General features: G+C 39.9%; 1 protein-coding gene across 1 annotated transcript in view; it reads left to right on the top strand.

Moving 5' to 3' along the window:
• CDC42BPB (CDC42 binding protein kinase beta) overlaps window positions 1-14,882 on the top strand; it is a 164,465-nt gene that overhangs the window by 140,165 nt on the left and 9,418 nt on the right. The window contains 5 exon segments of the mRNA XM_042448163.1: window positions 744-880; window positions 6,145-6,284; window positions 6,715-6,796; window positions 7,475-7,691; window positions 9,719-9,781. Coding sequence (XP_042304097.1) covers window positions 744-880; window positions 6,145-6,284; window positions 6,715-6,796; window positions 7,475-7,691; window positions 9,719-9,781 — 639 coding nt within the window.

Raw genomic sequence — 14,882 nt, 5'->3', positions numbered from 1 at the left:
AGATTCCAAGGGCACACTGTCTTATGTTGTTTCATTCCTTCCCATAATCTCTAAATTACAGGGAAAGTCAGATAAGAGAAGAAGTTCTTAGAGTCTTTTACTGGCCTTGTAGGCATTGGTTTTCAGAGAGCCAACACTTCTCCCTGGAAGGACCATGGCTCCTACTTACACTTACTCATTTATTCTCTCAAGGTCGCATTCTCCACTCAGATCAAGGCTGGCTGTATTCAGCCATGAAGATTGATGGAATCATAGAGGTGGAAGAGACCTCGAGGCCTTCCAGTCCAAACCCCTGCCATGCAGAAAGACACAATCAAAGTACCCCTGACAGATGGCCATCCAGCCTCTATTTAAAAACCTTCAAACCATGGATGCTTGAATCTGTGGATAAAATCCATGGATATGGAAAGCTGACTGTATATTGTGGCATAAACTGTTTGATAAAGTAGACTGACTAATACCAAATCATGCCACAGTATACTCATTAGTCTTCAAGATGCCACAACACTATGTTGCAGGTTGATGTGTCTTTTCTCCTTGAATTGGCAGAATATTTGTAGAAGCTCATTGTTGACAATTATTCTGCTTATCTCAAAAAAGAGAAGCAAACTACACCTTAACTAGGCAAGAGAAACAAAGTACATATGTATGTAGCTCCGTTCCTGTGTTTTTCCACTTCTGCCAGCTATTTCTAGCTGCTCCAACAGCAAAAAGCTTTGACAAGTCCACCTTTTCTTCCTTAGTGTGTTCATTTGCATGCCATGTTTCCTGCAAGGATAGTGCACCACAAGTCTGCCCTATACCTCCTGAGCAAGCTAAACGACCCCTTGGAGTAGATGTTCAAAGAGGCATAGGAACAGCCTACAAAGGCTATGTTAAGGTAAGAATCTGATGTCTCTGGTGAAGAAATTAGTGTTGTGCCCTTTGCAGTAATGCTTTTAAGGTTAATTACAATGACATTCAACATCCATAAAACAGTGATACCTTTATTAGGAAAATCAAAGTACACAAAATACATGATGCAAGCTTTGGAAATTCCAGTTGCTTCTTCATCTGGCAAAGGTGTTAAAAATCATACAGGAGAAACAAAAATATGATGTTAGTCACATGCCTATATTTTGTCAAGATATTGTTGCTGTTCTCAGTAAAGATGGCATGGAAAAACATCCATGTATTTTTATTTATTTATACTTCATTCTTCAGCCACAAAAGCTCTCAGAGCAGCTATGTAGGGAGAGACCATTCCTTCATTTTGACCATGTGGGCTCTGGGAGACAATGAGCCTTTGTTGGTAGAAGCCTCAAAGAATTAGTCTCAGTCCCTTGGCTCCCTCTTTAGGTTCACCCTATTGCAGCTAAAATGTGGTCTCCTCAAATACTGTGTGTTAGCCATACTGCAAAGTACAATAACATCAACATCATTATAATTGAATGGTTTCATTTGATTCTGAAATCAGTTTCATTTGATTTGAACATGTGAATATGTTGACCAGAGTCAACAAATTGCTGGGCTTAGAAGCTAACTATCCTTCCATTTAGCCAGCTGCAGAATTTATTTCTGTCACAATGCTATTTTGCTCATAACAGTAAAAATAAAATTGGTTTAGGAATTGTGCCTTATATGCAGAACTGTATTAATAATAGGAAAGGTATTTTAAATACCTTTTAAGTAGCCGGCTTCCATTTCACTGGCAGGCAAAAACCTTTTCAGACTTTTAATATGTAATCATTACCCAAAAGGCTTATTGTTGGGTTTTGTGCTTTATTTTTTTAATTTTTAATATCTTTTAAATAATTTTATACTGTTTTAAATATATAATTTTATTTGTTTTAAAATTCATTGCTGCGTTCTTATTGATTGCTTTTGTGAACCACCTTGGGTCCCACTCCAGGAGAAAAGCATGGATGATGATGATGATGATGATGATGATGATGATGATGATGATAAATGTTTTTCATAAACCAAGAGTTTATATATAGTTTCCCACAGAGAACCCTTTTCTTTACTTCTGCTAAGGAAATAGCTTTAAAATGAACAAACAAGTTTGGCCCTTTGTCCTCATTTAAAGCAGTCGTTCTTAACATTTCTTTACCATGCACCCCCTTTAAATATCTTTTGTTGCCATTGACCACCACCAAGATTAACTGGCAAGATTTAAAGCAAGATTTAAACCCCTCAAATGTTAGAGAACAATTAACAACAGTGTGGACTGCCAAGCACAGGAAAAAGAGTTTTAAGGGTTGGGGTTTTTTGCTTGTTTGCTTTTGTGTTTATGTTCTTTTGTTTTAATTTTTTGGTGCATTGGGTGCTGATTTACTCCAAAATAGAAAAAGGAGGAAATAGACAGACTGAAGCCAGCAATCTGGGAAAGGAAGAAGGCTGGAACACAGGGAAACTCTGAGGGTCAATGAAGGGTGTATGAAATGGAAAGACATTGGCAGATTCAAATTCTGCCCCCCCCCCCCCCCCCACACACACACATACACACACTCAGCCCCAATGTGGTGAAAAATATTGCCCTGTTAAGTTCCAAGCAAGGGTGTCTGCCTTCTCCAGTGTAAGGAGGGAGCCCTTCAGCAGGTACTGGCCTTCTTGGTTTCCCTGAGGTAAGATGCACCAGTTTTCTCCTCAGGCTGGGGGCTGACAGGGCTGAGTTTCCCCTCAATCCAGCTAGACATAATGCACAATGTGGTCTCCCTCTTCTCCTGCCTGTTGCCAGGCATCCCTTCCTTCTTTGTGTTTGCCGAAGGCCCCATACCAGGAGAGTGATAAGAGCATGCACAGGCAGCCAAGTTAGCAGCATGAGAAAGGTGCCATTGCAGAGCTTCGTGTCCTCCTCTGTCTCCTTGATGATGGTTGCAACAGGAGAGGCCACATATTCTGAGTGCTAAGTGGCAGCTTCAGTCTACTGGCATGGAGCAAAAACAGCAGGAGCTGCCAGTGTGAGCAACTCATCACCACCACTCCACCTCTTTCTCCTGCGTGAAGGCCTGAAGAAAAATGCATGTGTCTCTTGTCATGCATGCCCTTGCTGCTCTCACGTACTGGCCATGCCGCATTGAGCCACCGGCTCCAGCAGACAATAAGGGTAGCAGCAGCTGCTGCTTCTCTCTTTGTTGTTTACCTTTCCTCAGCCCTGGAGCAGAGAGGGGTGGGGGCTGCCATGCCACTGCCTCGAAAGAAAAGAAGGGGCAGAGATGCCAGTGCCATGTTTAAAGAGGCTTGCATGCACACGCATTTCTCACAACCCTGCCTTTCTGTATTGGCACCTCCAGCAATAACCCATGTGCAACCCAGTTTGAATCTATGTATGGTGAGAGACATGTACATTCTTCTTCAGGCCCTCACGGACCCTCATGAGGACATAACAGGCCCCCAGGGGTCAATAGACCACAGGTTAAGAACTACTGATTTAGAGATCACAGTACTTTTATTGAAATGTCAATTATGGTATAATTTTTAATGCACTTTCAGGATAGATGTATTTCTTATTAATGTTAGTGTTCAAAGAACACTGTCCTCTTTTTTTAAAAATGCATTTTTAGTACTTAAGTAGTTTGAAACTATATAGTAAACTATATAATAAAACTTTTAACTGATGAATTTTTAAACTTAGTGTTATTTTTGAATGGTGGTCAGGGAAACTGACAAAATTTGGTCAGGGAATGGGCACATAACATTTTGATGACAACTCTGTAAAATGAAAAAAGAGAGAGATTTTTTTAAAAAAAGCCATTCTGCACCTGCAGCAAGCTAAAAGAGCTTGATTATAGACATACTAGCCTTTCTCACAGTGTGGAGCATGGCATAATACTGTGTTACTGTGAGACATGCTAGAAGAGCCATACTGCTAAAGAGGATCTTTTGAATTTTGCCTTACTTTCTTCCTTCCCTCCTGCATCCATCTTCCCCAATTGCAATAAAGCCCTAAGGCTTTTTTTTAAAAAAAACAATTTGTAATAATCCCCTTAGTGCTAATCCTTATTCTAGTGAGCATGGCCGGTGGTTAGGTATGCAGTATTGGGAACTGGCGACTGAAATGCCACAGAGAGTAAGAGACAGTTCTGTGAAAGACGAAAAGGCTTCTTTCTCTAGCCAAGTTTAAATGGAAGGGATAAATGTCCTTGCCATTATAAAAGGGTAAGTTCTTAGTCCTGTTTCATGGTATCTGTGCAGTCCCATATACAAGTTCTGCATCTGTGCAACCCCTTCGGAATTAGAGCGGGGCTAGTTCTAGATGGGTGTTCTGACATTCAGTTTTCACCTTTGCTCATCCCATCCTCTGGCCAAGGCACAGTAGCATATTGATGCATAATGATAAAATATGGTTGAGCATGGTGTGCACAAGCAGGAATAGCAATAGCAATACCAGTTTCATTTATATACCGCTTCATGCCACACTAAGCAGTCTCTAAGTGGTTTACAACATTTAAGCCAATTGCCTCCAACAAGCTGGGTACTCATTTTAGTAACCTCGGAAGGATGCAAGGCTGAGTGGACCCTGAGTCCCTGCCTAGGAGTGAACTCACAACCTTGTGATTTGTGAGTGAGTGGCTGCAGTACTGGCATTTAACCACTATGCTACCAGGGCTCCTGAGGCTCCTGAGGAAAGTGTTAGGCTGATGCATCTCCACTTTCCCATGGCTAGGAGAAGGAACTGCATCATGATTTATAACAAATGCTGGTAAGTTAAATACAGGATTTGAAACTGGATTGCTCAGAAACTGACTAGATTTTGTAATAAAACACAGTCTCTAATTAGTGTGCAGCAAAAAGCAAGTTTACTACAAGTGGACCCAAATATTGGCAAAGTCCTTCTCCTGGCTAAAGGGAAGAAGGATGAGAGAGAGCACATGAGCCTGATACTTTGCTCAGGCTCATAGACATAGAGCTAAACCAGGGTAACATGTGAAGTGGACGAATGAATGGATGAGTTTCACATGCAGTTTGCATATGCTTAGAGGCATATAGCACTCTGAATTTGAAGGCTTGTCTTTTTTAAGTGCCATTTTGGGAAGGACTGCCCAGGAAAACAGAGGTATTTCCACTGCAGACTTTCTCAAAATCGTAACAGGAAGTGAAGATATATTGCTTTGTGTCCCATTTTCAGACTGACTGAGAAGAAAATATTGGCATTTGAAAGTAGTATGTGGTTATGGGGTGCTTATCATTGTGAAATGAGTCTTTTTGCATGTTTTCATGCATTTGAGGGGGCTTTCTGAGCAAAGATTTCCTGAAAATCACACTGTTTTTTTAAACATAGGGGGCTAGGGACTGGTTTCACAGCAATTCCTAAAGTGTAGTCCAAGAGCTGTGTATGGCTCATGGGGCACAATTTTCCCACCAAACCCAAGAGGCTCATTCCATGTCACAGAAATTCTGGCACTGAAAACCTGAGCAAATGCCCGTAACACACAAACATTACACAGATTCAACCTAGACAATGGGGAAATAAGAATAGCAAAAGAATTTTCATACCTGGGATCAAATATTCATCGGAGTGGGGACTGCAATCAAGATATCATAAGAAGACTAGGAATGGGGAGAGCAGCTATGAGAAAACTAGAAAATATCCTAAAATGTAAAGACATACAACTGAGCACAAAAGTTAGAATCATACAAGTAATTGTATTCCCTGTTGCCATGTATGGATGTGAGAGCTGGACAGTTAAGAAAACAGGAAGAGAACTAATTCATTTGAGATGTGGTGCTGGAGAAGAGTGCTGAGGCTACCATGGACAGCCAAGAAGTCAAACAAATGAGTCCTAGAGCAGATCAAACCAGAAATCTCTCTAGGAGCCAAGATGACTAGACTGAGGCTGTCGTACTTTGGCCACATCTTAAGGAGGCATGGCTCACTGGAAAAACAATAATGCTAGGAAAAGTGGAGGAAGCAGAAAGAGAGGAAGGCCACATGCTAGATGGATGCACTCTATTAAAGGGGCTATGGGTATGAATTTTCAGGACTTAAGCAGAGTAGAGGAGCATAAGGAGTCTTGGAGATGTCTCATTTGCAGGGTTACCATGGGTCGAGATTGACTCGAGGGTGGATAACAACAACAACAACAACAAAATGTTGAGATACATTATATCTCAGTTTTTCCCTCTAACCTATGAGTTTATCTTATATGTATATATTTACAGGTTCCAAAACCAACAGGAGTTAAAAAAGGATGGCAGAGGGCCTATGCAGTAGTATGTGACTGTAAACTCTTCCTCTACGATGTGCCTGAAGGAAAATCCACTCAGCCAGGAGTTGTTGCAAGTCAAGTCCTAGATCTCAGGTTTGTTCTGACTTTGGCAATACAGTGTAATTTTTCCTTTACTTCTGTAGTATCAAAGAGCAAGACAGCATAAAATGCATATCACACAAACAACAATGGCATACCAATTTGTCATTAAGTTTAGACAGAGATCATTATCAGTGTGTATTTTGGCAAAATCTCAGTTATGTTTGTATGCAGTATCAGAGAAGAGTGAGGTTTGTGCTCACATGATCTTACATGGGTTTTTCTTTCTGTCCCTGCAGGTAGAAATGTAACTTAATGATATTCCAGACTTATGTTTACTCTACATCTCATTAAGGCCAGATTTGTACCTGGTCATGTATTAATTTCATTCCTAGGGGGAAAATGCTTGATATAATAGATAAAATAAAAATTTTAAATAGATTAGGCCAAGTTTGGTGACTTATATTATTTATTTTCTTACCAGAGATGAAGATTTTTGTGTGAGTTCTGTCCTAGCATCGGATGTTATACATGCAACCCGCAAAGATATTCCTTGTATATTCAGGGTATGACTATTTAATCAGTTTGTGCAAATATAATTTGTTTTACATAACTGTCACTTATTATTCACAGAACTTGCTTCAATAAATGACTCCTAAATAATGGTACTGCATAGTTTAAATCTAAGTTTAAAAGATCACTGTTATGGAATTGCCTACATACAGAGAAACTTTTCAAAGTTAAATAGAAGGAACTTGAAATTTATTTAATCTGGTCTGTAAAGCATAGTCTGTGTTCTTACAGTTTGCCTTTTTATTAGTCATGATTTCCGCTTTCAGAGACTCATTTACAGAAATTGATAGCATTCTCACATTCTAGAATCACAAAAACTTTGGGTGAGGGACAGGGCTCATATATTCTACTACACAGTTCTATTTCACACCTTTATTCATAAAGGTAGAAATTTTGACTAATGACAAGTAGCAGGCATTTTACACTGTTGCAAAGATGCTGTCTTGTATAACGTATCAACAAGGTGTAATGTCTAATAGTAGACTAGCCATAAGAAACTATTATTTGCTGTTTGCAACTGTTGTGTTTGACTATGTGTGTTTAGATTCTATTTTAAGAGATCCAATATATTTATTTAAACAACTTACTAAACAGTTGCAGATTACTAAACTGCCTCAACAGTTTAGAAAGCAAATTTCATTTGACTGTTTTTTCTTTCTCTTGCTGTCAAGGTGACAGCCTCTCTCTTAGGCTCACCTTCAAAGACCTGTTCTCTGCTGATCCTAACAGAAAATGAGAATGAAAAACGAAAATGGGTTGGAATCCTAGAGGGGCTGCAATCTATTCTGCACAAAAATAAACTCAAAAACCAAGTTGTACATATTCCACAGGAAGCTTATGACAGTACACTGCCTCTCATTAAAACCAGCTTAGCTGCTGCTGTTATAGGTATGTCTACTTTAACAAGACATTTCACTGTGTGCTATTGCAGCTGAAGATGGAGTGAATACATTGCTATCCCGTTTATTATTGTATTATTTCTCATCTGCATCTCTGCACAGAGAAGCTTAGTACTGTGAAATTCAGTAATTGTTTTTTTAAAAGCTAATTATGATTAAGTCTACTTGCAGTAGGCATTTACAATGCTTGAATGAATTTTCTGATTTCAATGCACATACTTTTATAGCTTAAGGAAAACAGTTGATACACTAACAAAGCCCTAAAATAAAATTGTGGATATTTTCCCTGCAGCCCTTCTCATTTGGGGAGATTATTTATGTTCATATTCATATCCTGCCTCATGGACAATAGCCTTCAAGGCAGACACCACCAGTATTATCACAATGACACCACATAAAACCAGATCTTAAATAATAAATAAACTGAAGTATTAAAACTGCAGAGTGCTTAGCTGCAACAATATAAATTACCAGACTAGTTAAAAATAACCATCCACTCCCCCTCTCTTGTGAATATTTGCTGGAGAATCATCTTCACTTGTTTTGAGAATTGTGGGTATTATTAGCCTAGGGGACTTTCTTATATGGAAGTTCAAAGGGGACTTTACTACTCTGTGTATATTTTCTGATTCAGTTTCTGCAAAAGCAGAGCCACCTGCATTGACCTTCCTTAGATAAATTGGGCCCAGATCTCCGAAGCTGAATCCTATACCTAAGCTGCTTATGAGCTAGCACTATTGAGTTCTGTTGGACTTCTGTGTATGATTGTGAAGGCTAGAAAGAAAATCAACAGGAACAGAATCAGCTCCTTTGAAATATGGCTCTCTAGGAGAGTTGTAGAGGTACCATATAGTGTCAAAAAGCCGAATAAATGGTTGCTAGACTAAATCAAGCCTGAACTCACACTAGGAGCCAAAAATGACTAAACTGGGGCTATCATAATTTGAATATATCATGAGCTGACATGGTTCATTAGAAAATATGTTAATATTTGGAGTAAGGCAATACAGACCAGCACTAAAAGCCGCCTTCTGGCAGCTGTGGGCAGCTTGGGGGCATGGTGTGCACAAGCCGTACGCCCCCATGATGCTCTGAAGGCACCCAGAGCGGCTGCGTGTCAACCAGCTTCCAGGCATCACTGCAACCCCCTAACATGCCAGGAAGCTGCCACAGGGCTGCGGAAGAGCTGCTAAAGGCAGCTTTTCAATGGCTGAAAAAGGAGCAGTTGAAAACAGCTCCTTTTTTGACTGGCGCCATAGCGGATTGGGGTTGCAGCATGTGGCTGTCACGGCCCCAATCTGTCTTAAGGTGGGGTGGCTTCACACTGCCCCATCCAGGCCGTCTGCTTTGGCCCATAGTGCAAACCAGTAGAAAATGACAAAGACCACATTTTGAGTGAATAGACTTAATCAAGGAGGCCCTGAGTTTGTAAGAACTAGGGCTGTTGCTAACAAGATGACTTGCAGGTATTTCATTCATAGGGTCACCATAACTTGATACCAGCTTCACAGCAGTTAAGAACAACAACATATATAGGATTGAATTGATAGGGTTTTAAATATTACTTCAGTTTTACCCTCCAAATAAAGGGCAATTCAAAAAGTATGGCGGAAAAGTAAAGCTACTGGTCTTTGGTTTTGCACCATTATTTTTAAATCATCCGGTACACTGAGATCTAGTGAGAGCAAGCATGGTCTAGTGGTTTGAGTGCTGGACTATGACTCTGGAGACCAGCTCAACCATAAAGCCAAGTCACATGCTCTCAGCCCCAGTGGAGGGCAGTGGCATACCTCCTCTGAACAAATCTTGGCAAGAAAACCCTTAGGGTCTCCATAAGTTGGAAATGACTTGAAGGCACACAACAACAACGAACTGTCATGCTAGCAATGATATGTATAGTCCCCCCAGCCCACATTTATAATCAAACTGCGGGTTCCATTAAAACAATAGAAGTTCAGAATTAGTGAGCATTCTCATATTAATAGCTCTTTTTTTCTCTCTTTTCACTTCCATTAGATCAGGATAGAATAGCAATTGGGTCTGAAGAAGGTCTTTATGTCATCGAGGTAACCCATGATGGTAAGTGATGCTATTTCTGAGTTTAGTAGTTCTGTTTTATGAAGTGTGGCACCATTTAAGTCAGGGCTGGGAAACCAGTAGATCTTCAGGTGCTCCTGAGAGCTCCTGCTAGCATTGTCAGTGATGAGGGATGAGGTTCCCTTGTCCTGAGATAAGCCCATTAAAACTCCTTTATAGATTCCATCCTCCTCCACACACACATATTGTCTTCATATTATCCACTTCTCCTTTCCAGATTTTTATAAAAAATGATTTGGGGAATTATAACTTATCTATGCAACCATTTTCCTCCCTGTCTCCTTGCCCTGCATATGTGCTTCAGCTTTTTTTCTCTTGCAAGCCACTTCCAAGTTATCCAATTTCTCTTAGGTTGAACAAGGAAGGAAACAAGACAGAATCCTGAAGGCCACCATAGACCAGTGACCCAAAGGTTGAACAGGTGTCTCCCAGCAGCATTGCCTCTAAACATGTCTCTCCACTTTGTTCATAGAATTTTCATATTTTTTTGTAAGACATTAAGGAAATACAGCTAACTTTCCTTATTCTCCCCTTTTGCTGGGAGTCTTTTTACAACTGACTCAACGCTAGTGGACTTTTTTTGGTCATGACTTCCTTATATCCTGTGTGGGGTAGCATGTGAAGTAAAAGGCTGAACTGATTTCAGTCATCTCAAATTTCAGTGCTCACTTGCTTCCTCTGACACAGTAGAACATGAATTAACTATCAAAGTGGTAGTGATATCCATTCACATTAGTTCTTTATAAAGATCTTGTAAGGCATTGCCTTTTGGAAGCCCATAGAAATAGAAGGGTGACCCTTCCATTTCTATGGGCTTCCAAAAGACAATGCCTTACAAGATCTTTATAAAGAACTAACATGAATGGATCACCCTTGCAGGTTTTGAGAAGAGTTATTATCCCAGTGTTGTCCATGTAGTTTATTATTATTATTATTATTAAGCTTTATTTATATAGTGCTGTAAATTTACACAGCACTGTACATAAAATCTTTTAATTAGACGGTTCCCTGCCTTCAGGCTTACACTCTAAGAAGACATGACACAAAAGGAGAATGGAATGGTTGTGGGGAAGAGGATCAGGTCCAGCATTCTTCTCTCCCTCTGAGGCCTGGACCAAGGCAGACGGACAGATGGAGGGCTCTGTATCTTAAGGATAGGCCTGATGGCATTGACCCACCCTGTCTCCCCCTCAGAGGCCAGGATGGAATCAGATGCCTTGTGGGAAGGGTTCAGTTCCTTTAGGGAGGCCCGATGGCAAGGCCTACCTTTCTCTCCCCCTCAGAGGCCAGGATGGAGTCAGATGCCTTGTAGGAAGGGTTCAGTTCCTTTAGGGAGGCCCGATGGCAAGGCCTACCTTTCTACCTTTGTTTAGGTAGTCTGTCTGTTGTACCACAGGTAGAAAAAAGTGCCTACTATTTTAATTGGTTCTATTAGCACTTTCATCTTCCTCTTAATATTAAGTAGTCCTAAAATAAAACTGACTTTCTTACTATGGTTTCGCTGTAATGACTATATTGTCTTCTAACACTGGGAATGTGTGCCATGCAAGGCTTTATGTAAAACCATGCTCCCTGCTTTTTTACTACTTGGTGCAATAAATAGAGTGCACATAACTTCTGATGAATGGGAATGAAGTGGTGGTTGTAAACCCTTTGGTGTAGACATTTACAACTTGGGGTCCACCAGCCATATATTATAACCTGCCAGAAGTTTGACAGATCTTCCCATCTCCCCTGTATTTCATAATCATAGAATCATAGAGTTAGAAGAGGCCTCATGGGCCTTCAAATCCAACTACCTGTTCACTGCAGGATTTTCATCTAAAGCATCTCGGCACGTAGTTGTCTAGAGAAAGAGACCCCACCACTTCTGTAAGTTATTGGGTCCATTGCAAAACTGCTCTTATTGTCAAGTTCCCGGAGGGTTGGTTTTTTTAAAGCCCTTTGTGAGGGCATGGGTGCATGTGGCTTGTGTTACAGTTTTGTTGGTCCACAGGTTATGCAGGTCAGCTTTACTGGGTTCACATTTACCCAGCCTTGACTGCCAGTGTTGTAGAATAAACATGACTTCTGAAAGCCCCTTAAATGTCAGTGGTGAAATTGGCTAGTCCCTTTGCTCCATGTACACTCGTCATAGACTTGAGTAATTGGAGTCAGGTACAATTTCTCTAGAATGATTCTTTTTTCTCATTTGTCTGTCTAGGGAGCAGTGGTGATTTTCAGACAAATATTTCTTTTCTCATGCTCTCATTTATTACACTAAAAATGAAAAATCGTTACGACTTGTCAGCAAGCTTTCAGAAAAGTGACTTTCTCAAATGAGTAATGGGAGCATATGCTAAAAATAGACATCAGAGCCTATTTTTCTCTGGTTAAAGGATACATTTTCTACATTCTCTGGTCATATTCTTCAAGTAAACATGACTCCTCATTTAATCAGTCCCACTGGCATATCTTGGATTATTTCTGAGAGTGTTATCATGCAGGCACCTTCCATGTTGCCAAAGGAAATAATTGCAAAATCCTAGCATGTTTTCCTGCTGTTACTTACTTTTTCTGTACCAAACAAAAGCAGAATTCCAAAGAAAGTAAGAAATATATTTGCAGATTGAACTACTGTAAGGCATTCTTTATGGCTTTGTAAGCATACATAGGCATTGGCATACAGCATATATTCTAAGATTGTCTGCTTTATTATTATTATTATTATTATTATTATTATTATTATTATTATTATCCTTTATTTATAAAGTGCTGTAAATTTATTTTAGAATTTGTTTAATATAATTTAATTGTTTAAAAATGTTTTAGGTGACTTTTGACAATAAAACCTTATCCATTCCACTCCTAGACTTAAGATATTTTGCTGAAGTCTTGTTCTGTATTTCTGTTCTACCAAGAGGCTAGAACAATCTTCAAAAGAACAAGGCCTTTTCGGTGGTAGCCCTGTTGTTTTATAATACATACATATGTATATGTATGAAGTACCAAGAGAGGGACAGCCTTATGACTTTTTATTTTCTGAAAACCTTGAATTGTTGGTCTACTCATTTTGTGGCCTGTCCTTGTTATAATTTTGATGAATGTCTTTATTGATATTGTTACAAAAATAGAATGAGTAACAGGAAGATTTGTATATTCAGAAGAATGAATGCACACTGCCTCTCAGCATTTTCCCCTGCAATATCTTACTCTTCCTGTGTGTAGTATAATGAAGAAATCTAGCTCTATTAATTGAGGGGAGGGAGCTCAATTTAGTATGTGGTCAGAGACAATCCTGGATGGAAGACATGAGAAAAGACTTGTATCTGAGAAACTGTGTTATGACTGTGCTGTACATGAAGTTGAAGAACTGCAGCCACTTTATTCAAATATAAAGGGATACTTGGATCAGATGCTTGAATTATTGAAATAATAAGTTATTTCCCAAAAGTGTTAGAGAAGACTGTGACTACAAAGAGTACCTGGCTTTTGTCTTTGACAAAACTGTTATTCAACAAAAGCATTTGAAAAACAATGCTGTATGACATGCTGGTGACCCTGATTTATGAATTTTGATTAGTGCTTGTCTGTTCTACTCTGGGGATTTTGTTTTGCTTTAGGTTTTTTTTGTTTTGTTTTTTATTTTATTGATGGATGGACAGCTGTGTACAAATAAAATGTCTTGCTTGCTTGCTTGCTTCAAGAGAGGGAGAGCTAAATATGATTCATGGGTCATTTTTCTGGGTATCAATTTGTCTCAGGAAAATGGTCTTAAGATCTAGATTTCTGTGCAGTCCAAAATGAACAAGAATTCAGACATATATAAAACCTACTTTCCTTTGAGGCCAGGATGAACAAAACTGCAACATGATTTCCTGAACATGGCTTTCCTAAGCTTGGCTTAGGAGAAATTCACTTACACTATACGTAGTTAAAGTGAACAGTTATAGAGTGGTGGGATTTTGCTGCGGCAGTGCAACTGTATGGAATTGTTTGTTAAGATATTGTGAGGGGGAGCAGGGTCATAGCCAGGATTTTGGGAAGGGGGGGTCCAGAGTAAGTGCCACCATTTTGAAAGGCTAAGAGCCCCCACCCACCCACCCCCCAGGACACAGAAAGAGGGTCTAGCGTTTACCTCAGGATGACACCACTTTAACTTCTGTTATAGCTCTGTGCTATGGAATCTTGGGATTTGTAGTTTTGAGGAGCTGTTTAGCCATCTTTGTTAGGTGCCGCAACAAACTACAAATCCCAGCATTCCACAGCATGGAGCCAAGGGCAGTTAAAGTGGCGTCAGACTGGATTATTTTTTCAGTGCAAATGCAAACTGAGTCCTTCTGCTGAGGGTGTTTACATCACATAAATTCATGTCAATAAAGTAAAGTGCAGCTGCTCAACCACTCTGTTCATGCCCTGAGACACTCAGAGGGGAGACAAGAAGGCAAGGCCTAAGGATGAGAACAAAAAAGGAGCTACCTGAGGATGAGCATTTGAGAGATATGAGGGTGTTCGATACCCAGGCGTTGTAACCTGTACTCATTGCACACAAAAAGCACCACACACAAATGTGTTTTAAGGCAGCTCACAGTGTCATCCTTCTGGCCCATATAGATCTCTTTGCCTTTAATGGTGCATTTTTGGATAATTTATAAGCCACTGGTGACAGATTTAAAGCTCTTTAGGTTCAGCTCAAAAGAAGCTGCAGGAAACACAGGGTTTTGCCAGTGGAAGAGTCTCTCTCACTCCCATCCACCACTCTCCGTCTCCAAATGCTAAACCAGAGCTTGGAACAATTATGGGGTTTGAGGGACTACAACTCCCAGAATCCCCCTGCCAGAGCTGGCTGGGAGATTCTGAGAACTCCCCAGCTCTGCACTGAACTGCATTCCAACTTCTGAGCTAAGCTAAGAACCCAGGCTGCATCCACACAACATTTAATTTCCACTTCCAAGAGGGATTTTTAATTCCAAGATACACACACACACACACACACACACACACACACATAATGTTTAATTCCAAGACTATCTATCTGTCTATCTATCTATCTATCTATCTATCTATCTATCTATCTATCTATCTATCTATCTATCTATCTATC

This window comes from Sceloporus undulatus, chromosome 1 (genome assembly GCF_019175285.1).
Source record: "Sceloporus undulatus isolate JIND9_A2432 ecotype Alabama chromosome 1, SceUnd_v1.1, whole genome shotgun sequence".
Taxonomy (NCBI): Eukaryota; Metazoa; Chordata; class Lepidosauria; order Squamata; family Phrynosomatidae; genus Sceloporus; species Sceloporus undulatus.
The sequence above is the reverse complement of the archived record's forward strand: the minus strand, read 5'-3'. Positions and strand labels throughout refer to the sequence as shown.